The sequence below is a fragment of the Vipera berus genome (genome assembly GCF_964194415.1).
Source record: "Vipera berus genome assembly, chromosome: 2".
Classification (NCBI taxonomy): domain Eukaryota; kingdom Metazoa; phylum Chordata; class Lepidosauria; order Squamata; family Viperidae; genus Vipera; species Vipera berus.
This window is the reverse complement of record NC_138203.1, coordinates 147363917-147376362: the sequence shown is the minus strand read 5'-3', so window position 1 is coordinate 147376362 and position 12446 is coordinate 147363917. Positions and strand designations below refer to the sequence as shown.

The 12446-nt window shown below is 40.5% G+C and overlaps 1 protein-coding gene across 1 annotated transcript in view; it reads left to right on the top strand.

Moving 5' to 3' along the window:
• Positions 1 to 12446, top strand: part of STXBP4 (syntaxin binding protein 4) — a gene marked incomplete at its 5' end in the record, with an annotated part of 127607 nt that overhangs the window by 5855 nt on the left and 109306 nt on the right. The window contains 4 exons of the mRNA XM_081317266.1: positions 3986 to 4059; positions 4247 to 4342; positions 8125 to 8194; positions 8721 to 8795. Coding sequence (XP_081173392.1) covers positions 3986 to 4059; positions 4247 to 4342; positions 8125 to 8194; positions 8721 to 8795 — 315 coding nt within the window. The remainder of the gene's footprint in view (positions 1 to 3985; positions 4060 to 4246; positions 4343 to 8124; positions 8195 to 8720; positions 8796 to 12446) is intronic.

Below are 12446 nucleotides of genomic sequence, written 5' to 3'. Positions count from 1 at the left end.
AAGCAAGCTGTTAAAGTAAGTATTTAGGATCATCGGCATGTGTACCATGGTATCTTTCATTAACCCTGGCAAGTCATTGATGTATAAATTAAATAATAATGGGGCCAGGATACACCCTTGCCTTATCCCTTTATTTGTGTGAATCCTGTTAGTCAGGACCCCATTAACCCCATACCGCACCCTCAAACAGGTACTTGTGTAAAGGGCTTTAATCAAAGCCAGGAGTCTGGGTTCTATTTTAAGAGATGTCAATTTACTCCATAGTACGTCTCTATTTACCATATCAAATGCTGCTGTAAGGTCCATGAAAGCAGCAAACAGGGGTCTCCTCTTATAGGCATATTTGGCAATTAGATGGTTCAAGACAAAGCAGTTATCAATAGTAGATCTGTTTTGTCTAAAACCTGCTTGTTCTTCTGTGAGGATGTTGTTTTCCTCTACCCAGATTTCAATTCTGTTCAAAAGGTACCTAGCATATATTTTTGCTACAATGTCAATCAGGCTGATGGGCCTATAATTACTAGGATCCTTTTTATTCCCTTTTTTATATGTGAGGACAACTATTGCCATCTTCCACCCATCTGGTATATGGCAGGTGTTATTTATGTGTGTAAAAAGACCCGCTAATGCAGGGCCCCACCAGTTGGGAAATTTCTTAAATAATTCTGCTGGTAAAAAATCCTCGCCTGGGGCTTTATTGCTCTTTAAGCTTTTAATGATGGACTGTATCTCCTTTTCTGAGACTGGTGGCCAAGGGGGGAGAGTTCTAGGATTTACCAAATCACTGTTTAAAAATAATTTCTTTACCGGTTCGGTGGGGGCGAACAAGCACTGATAATAATTCTCCCAGTCCGCAGCAGAGATTGGTATGTCAAATGCAAATCTCCGTTCCTTCAGGATACCTGCTACAGAGTGCCAAAATAATACTGAGTTATGACTTCTGGCAGCCAACTCAAGTTCTGACCAGATTGAAATGGCAAAACGTTTTTTCTTTAATGTTATAGGTTTTTTATATTCCCTTCTTGTGTGCAGCATCTTAGCTTGTATATGGGCAGTAGGATTCCTCTGGGCAAGCCTCATGGCTGCCTTCAATTAATTTTTCAGTCGCTGGCAATCAGGATCAAACCAGTGATGTCTACCCACTTGGGCTCTTTTTGTAGTAGGTTTAGCTGTTAGGTGTTTCTTCAGTATGTTACAAAGATTGGAGAATGCATTGAAGGCTGACATCCAGTCAGCTGTACTAAATTATTGCTGTTACTAATATTATGCAGTAGGTGCCTTTAGAGCAACCTAGTTTATTGAGGGGAGACTGTTTTTTTATATATAGCAAATAAAATGTTGCTAGATAAGCAGATCGTACCAGTAACTACAATGTGCATTTGTGTTCTTTCTCCGCTTTTTACTTCCACTGTTTATTAAAATCTCATGTTTTTTACAAATTTTTTTAGCAACAGTCCAAGATTATTAATCTTCCTATCTTTCTAACTTAAATCTGGAAGGTTATAGAGAAGACAAAAGTGGCATCTGTGCACTACATAGCATGTTTACAGATCAGTGTGATGACAGGTAGCTGACAGTGTAGATCAGAAATACACAAGAGTGTCCTTTTACATTTATGGTATATGCTGCCTGTTTACTTACTTTTCGTCACTAGGAGGGTGCTGCCAAGGTGACCATGACCTAAGGCAGGGGTGTCAAACTCAATTTCATTGAGGGCCGCATCAGCATTGTGGTTGCCCTCGCGGGGGTGGCCAGGGTGGGCGCGGCCGGAGTGCGTGTGGCCCACTGGGTGGGCATGGCCAGCTCTACATCGTTCGTGTCAAGGATGCCTATGGGGGCCTGGGCAGGAGTGGGACAGAACTGAGGGTCTCTGGCAGAAGGAGATGGGACCAGGGCAAGTGCCAAGGCATGGTCCACTGGAGGAGCCTCACTGTTCCTCTCAGGCCATGTGGGGGGGATGGATGGTGGTGCAGAGGTCAAATGCCCAGCCCTCAAGCACCCGCGGCACTAAGCCCAGCTCCACTTCCCCAAAGGGGCGCCCAGCTGCACTTACCTCCTCCTCAAGGCTGCTGCTGCTGTGCTTGCTCTCCTTAGCCAGGTTGCTCATGATGGGTATGAGGGCAAAGTCAAGAGGGGGGCCCACTCCCTCTCCATGTGAGGAGACCTGGCTTTGTATCCAAAGCTTCCTTAGCAATAGGATGGGGGACCCCCCAAGATAGGCCAGGAGGGGGGGGCAAGGGGATGGTGAAAGGGCAGCAGGGAAGGACTAAGGCAGGACTTCCCTCAGACCCTCCCTCTCCTTCCTTCCTTCCTTCCTTCCTTCCTTCCTTCCTTCCTTCCTTCCTTCCTTCCTTCCTTCCTTCGAGTGGTGGGAAAATATTTGAGATGAGGGCAAGAAACAGGCAAGAAACACAGCTGGGGAAGTGTCATCCTTCGTGAGGAATGAAGAAATGCACCATCGCCTGGAAGTGGCCAGCACATGACCCTCACCTACTTCACATATCCGGCTTGGTGGGCTCTGGGGGAGGGAATGCCATAAGCAGCATGAGTCAATGTTACCTGCGCAATGCTGCCTAGCTCCCAGCCTGCCTGGTTTTCGCAGACAGCAAGGCGCTCCCCTCACAGTGCCGAGAGACTGAGCTAGGTGGCATGAATCTGAAGAGAAGCGCAACGCTGCCCAGCTCCTAGCCTGCCCAAAGTAGGCAGGGCCATGTGCTGGCCACTTCCAGGCGATGGTGCATATCTTTATTCCTCACAAAGGGTGATACTTATCCAGTGCGTGCCCAGGGGGTGGGGCCAACACGGCAGGGGCTGGTCCCTCGCTGTTTCCACACGGCCTTGTGGAGCTAAGGCTGAATGCGCTTCAGCATAGATGGCCACCATGAAATTGTACATTGGCTCCCGGCCGGCCGGGGCCAAAGCAACAGGGGCCGTTCCCTCACTGTTTCCAGGATGGCTTCTCGTCCTAAGGAAATGTATCACATTTCTTTGGTTACAAAGAATGTGGGGAAAATTCCAGGATACCGTGACCATAATCTAACTTTTTTTTTACAGTATCTGCTTCTTACCTTGTTGCTTATTTCAAATTGCATTATACTGTATTCTTTTATTGTAGAATAAATAACTTAATGACTGCCCTATTTGGTGACTGTTTGAAGTTACAATGTTGCTGAAAAAGTAACTTTATAACTAGTCCTTTCACTACAACTGTCACAACATCCCCATGATCATGTGACTGAGATTCAGACACTTTCCAACCCACAGGCATTGATGATATTTGCAGCATTCCACAGTCATGTAGTCGCCATTTGTACACTTCACAACTGGCTTCTGACAAGTAGAGTCAACGGAGAAGCTGGCAGTAAAATTGCAAGTCACAGTCACATGATGTCTCATTTAATGACTACAGGTGATAGTGTAGTGTTGCAGTAGGTTTTGGTCACTACATATGACTCTGGGATACTGATCATAAATATGAATCAGTTGCCAAGCATCTGAATGTAAATCACAAGACCCTGGAGATGCTGCAACATTCCAGCTGATCAGCATTTCTTCTGGCTCAGCAGAAGCACCAGGATCAGTGCTGAGTTCCAGCTGGAGTCCTGCGCTGATCTTGGCGCTTGCATTAAGCCCTGACAGTCCTGCAGCTCCAGCCATCTCTCGCTTAGGCTTGTGCGGTGCTGCCACCAGCTCATTCCCCTCCCGTGCTACCACTTTTCTAGGATGGTCGGGTACCACCTGCTAGGTGCCAATGTACCACAGGTGGTACCTGTACCACTGGTTGAAAAGCCCTGCTCTAAATGGTGGAAGGAAACGATGGGAGGAAGCAAATGAGCTCAATCAATTTTTCATCACCATTTTTAAAGATACCTGCTTTTATTACCTTGGAACTGACACAATAGGTTCCATGTTTCAATTTTTTTAAAAAAAGTATTTCATAGGTTGCAACCATTCTGAAATCAACCTTCTCTTCTCTATTTCAAAGGACCTTTGTAGGCTCACATGGAACTCAACGAGTTATACATCGTGTTGTGTTTTCAGACTGTCAAAATGGATTAGGTAATTATGCATTCAATTTACTCTAATAAAGTTGGCGTATTGCTACACTGTTTAGGGCAGGTGGTCCACTCTGATGTAGATTGGATTTGTAATGTATATAGTTATTTAGTAATTACCATGGTATGTTTATCACAGTGGGGAAAATAAGAAAATAACCTATTTCGTGTTTGTTTTAATTGCTCAACAGGCATTAAAATTATTGGAGGCCGTCAAGTTCGATCCAAAGAAGAATATGGAATTTTCATAAAGGAGATATTACCCAAGACGATAGCAGCTACAGATAGTAAATAATTACTTGTGATCTTCACTGGTGGCAATACTGCTTTAAAAAAAAGCTGTAACAATCCATATATTGATTTTTTTTATTAAAGAGCCACACTTCCAGACCATCTTCTTTTTCCTTCCCCTACAGAACATCCTCATTCTGTTCTAGAAATTCCAACCTTTTAGAGTAGAAGGAGATTACACAGGAGAGGCTGAGGTCACTATATCCATAGTTGCACTCGTGGAAATAATTCTTTCCTTTGGAAAAAAAAAGTCTTTGGATTTCATCCATTAGATTCAAGTGAGAGAATTTTAGTCGCACTATATACCTGATTTAATCAGGCTTTCAACTTCTCTCTGGATCACACACACAATAAACCAGCCAGGAGATTTGAAGAAGTTGCTTTTTAGCTCCAACTAGCCGTGGGGTGCTTATCTGCTGTGCTGGCCAAATAGAGGGGAAAAACTTCTCTAAGCCCATCTTCTCTGTCCCTGTTTTACTTCTCGTAATATAGACAAAGGACACAAAAGGTGGAATAAGTAGCCTCTCCCTGCCATCTCTATCCATGGAGGCTCCAAAGCCTGTTAGATTACCATGGATATGTTTGGTTTTACTTTTTTTTTTTAACTTTCCTCTTCACTTGAAATGCAAATACAGCTTTTTATTCACTTTCCAACCTCTTATATATCAGCTGATTTCAAAACTCTCAGTTCCCTCTTTAAGTAGAACATTGTTGATCATATGTTGCTGGTGCACAAGATAGGTCTACTAGTGGAGAATAAATGACTAAGTCATAGAAATGCAGCTATTAATACTTAGTTCGCTAATTCAGGGCAATAACATGGGATCAAGATATATATTTTTTTATTAAAAAGTTTTACAATACATTTTATCTTTAACAAAAAAAGCCCTCCCAACCCCCTCCCCTCCCACCCTCTTCCCCCTCCCCAACCCCTCCCTCCCTTTCCCCTCCCCCCCCACTTCCCAGAGCTGAATACAGGGTATAAAAATACAAAGAATCATAATCTAACTTACGCAAACAATCCTAAACTATTTAAACTATCACACTTTAACTCATATAGATAAACTCCAAACATATATATATCATATCAATAATTATTCAAATACAAAATAATACTTTTTAGTCCCATATTTGTTCCGTAGTATCTCTCTGTTGCAAATAATCTTTCAGGTGCACTAAGATCTTTACCATATCCTTGAAAAAAAAACTTTACAGTCCATTCTTCTGTAGTCGGTAATTTTACCTTTTTACTAGAAATCTTACTACCATAATTAAATTCAACGTCCATTTAATATCCACCACAGTAATATCAATAATACCCAATAAAAACAATCACAGATAAAACAATTTATATCAATTATTAAAAACTATTCTTCTTTCCAACTAGGCTTTAAATTCATACTAAAACCAAGTTTATACAACCTTTCCTTCTCCTAATATATTATACAACTTAAAATACCATACATTACTTTCCAGACTTAAAATTTTTTATATAATCACATCATTCTTATATTTTCTATTACCTGTTTCATTATTACCCATAAAAATATTACAAGTTAACTTTCATCTATAATTTTTCCCAAAATTGCACCAGAGCATATCACAAAGTATATACCTAGCACACAATATCCACCTTCTTATCACACCGTAAATATACGTACCAACCAAATAGCAAATCATAACCTACAGAATATCAATAAACACTACTACAAATCTTCCCAATTAAATTTTCATAATCTTAAAACTAAAGCAACATAAAATATTACATAGTTATTTTATAAGGGTGAAAAGTATATCCCCAAATATTTAGTCCTTCTAACAATTTCAATTCCCATAATCCTTATTACATTATTATCTCCTGCAGTTATGCGACTAAATCTTCAGGCTTGGTTCATTCGTCTAGAAGCAGCACGCCTCTTCCAATTTCTGGCCTCCTCCAGTGGTACTGAAATTTGATCCACTCCTGTAACTTTCTCATCTGTCCTTATTAGTCCTTCAGCATCTTGTAGATTCTCTCTGTAACATTGAGACTCTCTCTCACCTTTTTTCTTTGTAGATTCCAAAAATGGTATGGGGGCTGCTTTTAAAACATTACTGTAGAAATCACGTGCCTGAATCACCGTAGTAAAACAATGCCTCGTACCTTCATAGGTCACCACCATACCCACTGGTATCTGCCATCTAAACTTGATATCACGTCGTCTCAATTCTTGTGTCAAAAAGCAAATTCCTTCCTTTTTCTTAAAATTCTTGAAGGGATCTCTTTTAAAATCAGAACTTTTTGCTCAGCAATTACAAAATCAATATTATAGGAGGCTTGGATAACTTCATTTCTAATCATTCTCTTTGTAAAATAAACCACCACATCTCTGGGTAATTTCCTTTGTCTTGCAATCCAAGAATTAACACGAACAATTTTATCTATATCTTCCATTATTTCATCTGCTGGTCGTCTCAGCACCCCTTCCAAAGCCTCAGAAACCATTTTCTTCAAATTTTCCTTAGGATTTTCTTTTAGGCCTCTAATCCTTAAAGCAAACTCCATCTGATAATACTGTGTCGAGATCAAATCATAATCAATTTTCTCTACCACATTTTCAGTTTCTGTCATTTTTGCTTCCAGTCTAATATTTTGAATAAGATCTTCCACTCTTTCGTCCAAATTCTCAATGCATTTAACCATGCCTTGCATTGCAGATATAATATCTGCTCTCAGTTCTGTTAATTTCTCTGTAATCTTTTCATCCATAACCTTAGCTAGTTTTTCTGTTAACTTCTCCTCCAACCTTTTATCCATTATCTCAGCAAATTGTTGCATTTGCTTTTCCATAGTCTCTTGCAGCAGATTCTGCAAATCTTTTACTGTTAAAGCTGATGCAGATACAGATGCAGGGGACAATAAAGTTTTCAACGAAGACTTCTGCACCAGAGCAGGAACTTTAGAAGATATAGCCGCCATTTTCACCCACTATTGTTAGCTACGCACTTCCACTTACGAGCTCAGCAAAGTCCATTGAGTTAAAGATCAAAACACCATCTTCACCAAAATCTCCTGCATCGCTCTGCCTGCGTCCTCGTTCTCAAAAGTTCTTCCTTGCTAGCAGGGATGGTTGCGAACGCCCTGTTCTGCTCCAAAAAACCCGGAGCAGAGGCGCCTCGCAGTCCGGAGCATGTCCAGGCTTCGGGGGGGCTCAATCCTTCAGCCGCCAAAACTTTAAGTTCTGGCGGCCCCGGAGAGCTCTACCCCTACCTGGGCGCTCACCCCCTCCTCTTCTCCCGAGGAGGGGGCTTCCGAGCCACCGAAACAGCTGATCAGCGCTGTTTTCGGCGGCTCTACGGAGCCGCGAGGCTGACAGCCGAAGAATGGCTGCCTCCGGCGACGCCTTGCCATAATAGATATGTCTGATAGTAAAATTCATATGATAGTTAAGTTACCCCCAACTATAACGTTCATCATACAAAAATAGTAAAATAAATAAAACATTAAAAATGGCATAAAAGATAAATGAAAGTGTGCCTTAAGTCGTTATTATGAAGTCCTATAGAAAGATATAAATAAATGTCACTTAGCATAGCTAGAAAATAGCTAATTACTAATCTTGTAGCTGTTTCATACTGCTTGAATATATCGGGAGTAATTCTGACATTTTTCTGTTCTTGGTGGGGGTTTTGTGTGTGTGTATGTGTGAGAGAGAACAGGGTTTTTTCCCCTAAATGAAACATTTTGTTTTCTTGATGTAGCTGATTTCTAATTAACTATCATGATTTTTTTTTCAAGATCAATTGTGTATTGGAGATTTGATTTTAGAAGTGAATGGCCAAAAATTATGTGGTGTAACTAATGAAAGGTAAGTTCTAGCATATAATTATAAGCATCAACTGGAATGGCTCGCATTTGTATTTGCCTATTTGTATTTTAGCTCAGATTAGCTACAGAAGCTATATTAGCTGTAGAAAGAAATAATAGTTGCCTCCAACTGCTTTAACATCTTCTTTAACGTGTTCATGGATAAGATGCCATACAATAAGATAAAGTGTCACTGGCCTGCTCTGTGTCAATTTAAGACAAAAAAAGAATGCTGTCTTCACAGTATCCATTGCTATGATTGTAAAAAGGACATTTAAGGAGAGCCCTTCACTAAATTTGAATGCAAAGTTCCTTCACTGGTGCTTTAACAAGTGTGGCTGTCTGGGATTTTTAATCTCTAGAATTATGAATCATGGCATTGTTATGACAACATTAATAATGTTTTAAAAAATGAACATGTAATCATTCAACTCATAGAAAACAGATAGAATGAATTATGGTAGTGCTTTTGTAGCACCTCAGTGGAGAAAGTCAGTACATTTAACTCTTCATTTTTAATTTTACAGAGCTGTTTACATACTACAGATGGCATCGGTAACCAATCACGTGTCTTTGCTTATCGCCCGAGATGAAGATGCAAAGTAAGAAATGTTAAATTTCCCCAAGTCCTAGAAAATTATACTAAGGATTTAAGGTAAATTATACATTTACCTTTAAAAAAATCCCTCTTTATTTAATCTCTTTCATTAGAGCTTCTTTAATAGTGTAGGAACTTCTCTCAGCTCACTGCAAAAATGTAAAGTTTTCAAGTTTTTCTGCAGGTTAAAGAAGAAAAACCACAGTCCCTATACCTTTTTGAGAAAATTTGGAATAAAAAATAAATATGGCATCTGTTCCCGCTTTAATAAATGCTGTCTGACAAAATCAACAGAGAAGTGAAACTAAATGTGAATCATAAATGTATGGAGATGATACCTGCAATCTGTTCTTCAAAAGTGAAATCTGAAACTTTGTTTTCCTCATTTGTGTGTTATAGACTTGTAATCTTCTGATTGTAGCAGGTTCAGTGTTAGCCCTATCTTATGAGCTACAGGTGAAACTCGAAAAATTAGAATATCGTGCAAAAGTTCATTTATTTCAGTAATGCAACTTAAAAGGGGAAACTAATATATGAGATAGACTCATTACATGCAAAGCAAGATGGTTCAAGGCGTGATTTGTCATAATTGTGATGATTATGGCTTACAGCTCATGAAAACCCCAGATCCACAATCTCAGTAAATTAGAATATTGTGAAAAGGTGCAATATTCTAGGCTCAAAGTGTCCCACTCTAATCAGCTAATTAAGCCATAACACCTGCAAAGGGTTCCTGAGCCTTTAAATGGTCTTTCAGTCTGGTTCAGTAGGAATCACAATCATGGGGAAGACTGCTGACCTGACAGTTGTGCAGAAAACCATCATTGACACCCTCCATAAGGAGGGAAAGCCTCAAAAGGTAATTGCAAAAGAAGTTGGATATTCCCAAAGTGCTGTATCAAAGCACATTAATAGAAAGTTATGTGGAAGGGAAAAGTGTGGAAGAAAAAGGTGCACAAGCAGCAGGGATGACCGCAGCCTGGAGAGGATTGTCAGGAAAAGGCCATTCAAAAGTGTTGGGGACTTTCACAAGGAGTGGACTGAGGCTGGAGTCAGTGCATCAAGAGCCACCACACACAGACGGATCCTGGACATGGGCTTCAAATATCATATTCCTCTTGTCAAGCTGCTCCTGAACAACAAACAACGTCAGAAGTGTCTTACCTGGGCTAAAGAAAAACAGACCTGGTCTGTTGCTCAGTGGTCCAAAGTCCTCTTTTCTGATGAGAGCAACTTTTGCATCTCATTTGGAAACCAAGGACCCAGAGTCTGGAGGAAGAATGGAGAGGCACACACTGCAAGATGCTTGAAGTCCAGTGTGAAGTTTCCACAGTCTGTGTTGATTTGGGGAGCCATGTCATCTGCTGGTGTTGGTCCACTGTGCTTTATTAAGTCCAGGGTCAACGCAGCTGCCTACCAGGAGATTTTGGAGCACTTCATGCTTCCTTCCACAGATGAGCTTTATGGGGATGCTGACTTCATTTTCCAGCAGGACTTGGCACCTGCCCACACTGCCAAAAGCACCAAACCCTGGTTCAATGACCGTGGGATTACTGTGCTTGATTGGCCAGCAAACTCGCCTGACCTAAACCCCATAGAGAATCTACGGGGCATTGCCAAGAGAAAGATGAGAGACATGAGACCGAACAATGCAGAAGAGCTGAAGGCCTCTATTGAAGCATCCTGGTCTTCCATAACACCTCAGCAGTGCCACAGGCTGATAGCTTCCATGCCACGCCGCATTGAGGCAGTAATTGCTGCAAAAGGGGCCCAAACCAAGTACTGAGTACATATGCATGCTTATACTTTTCAGAGGTCCGATATTGTTCTATGTACACTCCTTGTTTTATTGATTGCATGTAATATTCTAATTTTCTGAGATTGTGGATTTGGGGTTTTCATGAGCTGTACGCCATAATCATCACAATTATGACAAATCACGGCTTGAACTATCTTGCTTTGCATGTAATGAGTCTATCTCATATATTAGTTTCCCCTTTTCAGTTGCATTACTGAAATAAATGAACTTTTGCATGATATTCTAATTTTTTGAGTTTCACCTGTAGAGTTGTCATAAAGCATTTTTTTCCCAATCTGGTACCTTTCAGATGTGCCTAGTATATCACTACTGATATTCCCAGCTAGCTACTGTAGCTAAGGATTCCGGGAGTTGTAAATGGATTATTTCTGGAGAACATTTTAAAGATGGAGAAAATTGCCACTAATTACAGCATTTGTCTAAATTTGATTTCCCTTTTTAGTATTGCAATTCTGCTAGTGTGGACGTATAATGTATATATGTTGTTACCTCTAGCTTGTTTGCTTGCTAGCTTTTTTATTTGTTTGTTTTTAATACCTGTGGGATCAAACTAGATATTATCTAAGCAAAATGTGCATACCAGGTTAGCTACCAATGCTAGAGAAACTGCTCCTATATGGAAGGCTTTATATGGATAGGAATGGGATTTAGCCACATTTGTGCAGGATTTTAAGCTAGTTTTCTTCTAAGCAAGGCTTTGCCTGATTTTAAAACCTGGCTAACTGCTTGTACATGAAAGCAGCTCTGAACAACTAAATGCACAAATACATGTTCTCAGAGATTGGGAAAAATTGCTGGATGTGTAAAATCTTGAACTGTGTTCAAAGAAATAATTAGAGACATTTAGGAAGCAAAAGACAAAATTAAAAATGTAAACATTGGAAATAAAGACATTTTGTTTCTTCCCCTAATGGTGGTTGGAGCATTCTGCCTTTTAAACTCTGGATTCCAAACAATTTGCAGTGAGGAAGTATTGGCTACAGTTGAAAGAAAAATGGCTAATTTCCTCTAATATGGGAAATAACACTATGTTTCTGGGCATTGTGTAAACTGCCAATTACACACAAATGGCTTTATTCTCTCCGTTCTGTAGATTGGAGATTCCTAATCTGCTTCTAGCTAAGAAATACTGGCCTGTTTTTTTTAACTACTGTAACCATCTTGAATAATTAAAACTCGTAATCAGTTCAGGCATTCCAGCAGATCTCAGTGCAGAACAGAATTAGAACTCCCTCTTGCTAATTTATAATTTTGTTTTATTGGGCTCATACTAAGGTGTGTTCAACTCTCTTTAAATTTACACTGGCAAATTGTTATATAGCCTACACCTGTCTGGTCTTGGAGGCTTTTTTTCATCTGCCCATTTTAGTCAGGATGATCCTCCTCACTATAGTAATAACAAGTGAGTGCAGTGAGGACATTTAACCAGTGGAATAGTTTGCCCCCAGAAATCATGGGCGCTCCATCACTGGAGATTTTTAAAAAGAGGCTAGACAGTCACTTGTCTGAGATGGTTCCCTTCTAGCTCTATTCCATTCTGTTCTGTTCTGTTCTATTGTCCTAAAGAGGTAGACTAAACCAGCAGTCCCCAGCCTTTCTGGCTTTACGGACCAGTGGTTTGGGTGGGGAGAGGGTTCATGAGTGGTGGGTAAGCACACGCAAGGCAATCTCACAAATGGAGCTTTTGCATGTGCACATGCATACCAGTCACCAGCTGCTTACGCAAGTTGGAGCTGTGCGCAAACTCATCTGCTGCTTGCACGGCCTGGTTCTGAACAGGCCATTGGGGGGGGACCCCGGGCTAAACCATATTGAACTTAATCAGATTTACTTCTG